The sequence below is a fragment of the Sinocyclocheilus rhinocerous genome, unplaced genomic scaffold (genome assembly GCF_001515625.1).
Source record: "Sinocyclocheilus rhinocerous isolate Xijiao unplaced genomic scaffold, SAMN03320098_v1.1 scaffold846, whole genome shotgun sequence".
Classification (NCBI taxonomy): Eukaryota; Metazoa; Chordata; class Actinopteri; order Cypriniformes; family Cyprinidae; genus Sinocyclocheilus; species Sinocyclocheilus rhinocerous.
In genome coordinates, this window is record NW_015661883.1 from 334156 (window position 1) to 335244 (window position 1089).

Sequence of the window (1089 nt, forward strand, 5' to 3'; positions counted from 1 at the left end):
CTCTGCCTCATGTGGCTGGGCCTCACCCCTTCGCCCAGTTCCACCCAGCCATGGACCGCAGCGTAGCGGCACCCCCTCGGCCAGAAATCATCTATGCTGAGCGTTTGACAGCTGAACGGCTCCATGCCGAAAGGATGGCCTCTGTTGCTGCTGGTGACCCTGTTGCACGGCTACAGATGCTCAATGTTACACCACACCACCACCAGCACTCACATATACACTCCCATCTTCATCTGCACCAACAGGACCCTCTCAACCAAGGTGAGAACTTCTCTAGATCACATTTTTTTCAAGAAAGTAAATGGAAATGTCAATGTATTTGTCTTTCAGGCCAAGGGCCTCATCCTCTGGTGGACCCATTGGCTGCTGGCCCCCCTCTGGCACGATTCCCCTACCCACCTGGTGCCATCTCCAACCCCCTACTCAGTGAGTTACCCCATGAGCATGAAATGCTCCGCCACCCTCTGTTTGGTGAGTCACCAAATAGACTCCCTGTTTCACTTTTAGGATAAAAGAAAGTTCAGAGTTAAGCCCCGTTCACACCAAGAGCGATAACTATTGGCGCTTTTCCACTGCGTGGTACGACTCGGCTCGGTACGGCTCAGTACGGTACGGCACGGTTCGGCACGGCACGGTTTGCGTTTCCACTGTAGTTCAGTACCGCTTTAGAGTGGGCGGGATTATTCACATGTCGTTATAGTTGCGCCGCCTCTACTACCACGACTCCTAAAGAAAACTTTTTCATTCCGTGTCGCCCCATCAAGCTCTCACTGAATCCGCTCCTCTGCTATCAACGAGAGGAACGTCTGTTCTTCCGCAACAGACAACAAAACTTTTTGGTTGTTAAAAAAGGTGCGCTCGTTCAAAACAGTTGCGTTCGATCCTTCGCTGGCTGTGCTGATTTAAAATTTGTGTCGCAAGTTCAGTGACGCAGGTAGTGACGATTCTGTCTGGCCAATCCGTGATCAGCAGAGTTTACACGTCACGTTTTGGTAACGGTACGGTTCACTTGGAACCCCAACCAAGGTGGTACTAAAAAAAGTACCAGGTACCAGGTACTGTACCCAGTGGAAAACCCCCAAAAAGTGA

General features: G+C 51.1%; 2 protein-coding genes across 2 annotated transcripts in view; both read left to right on the forward strand.

Moving 5' to 3' along the window:
* klf8 (Kruppel like factor 8) overlaps positions 1-1089 on the forward strand; it is a 39028-nt gene that overhangs the window by 12353 nt on the left and 25586 nt on the right. The gene's annotated exons all lie outside the window — the stretch shown is intronic.
* Positions 7-548, forward strand: LOC107726786 (arginine-glutamic acid dipeptide repeats protein-like). Its single transcript, XM_016536477.1, has 2 exons — positions 7-261; positions 331-548. The coding sequence occupies exons 1-2, from the start codon at positions 51-53 to the stop codon at positions 510-512; spliced, it is 393 nt and encodes a 130-aa protein (XP_016391963.1). The 5' UTR covers positions 7-50; the 3' UTR covers positions 513-548.

Bases quoted from the DNA above. Each gene is read 5' to 3' on its own strand.
- LOC107726786 (XM_016536477.1), top strand. From the start codon at position 51: ATGGACCGCAGCGTAGCGGCACCCCCTCGGCCAGAAATCATCTATGCT. The intron at 262-330 runs GTGAGAACTTCT...TTTGTCTTTCAG, and splicing joins ACAGGACCCTCTCAACCAAG to GCCAAGGGCCTCATCCTCTG.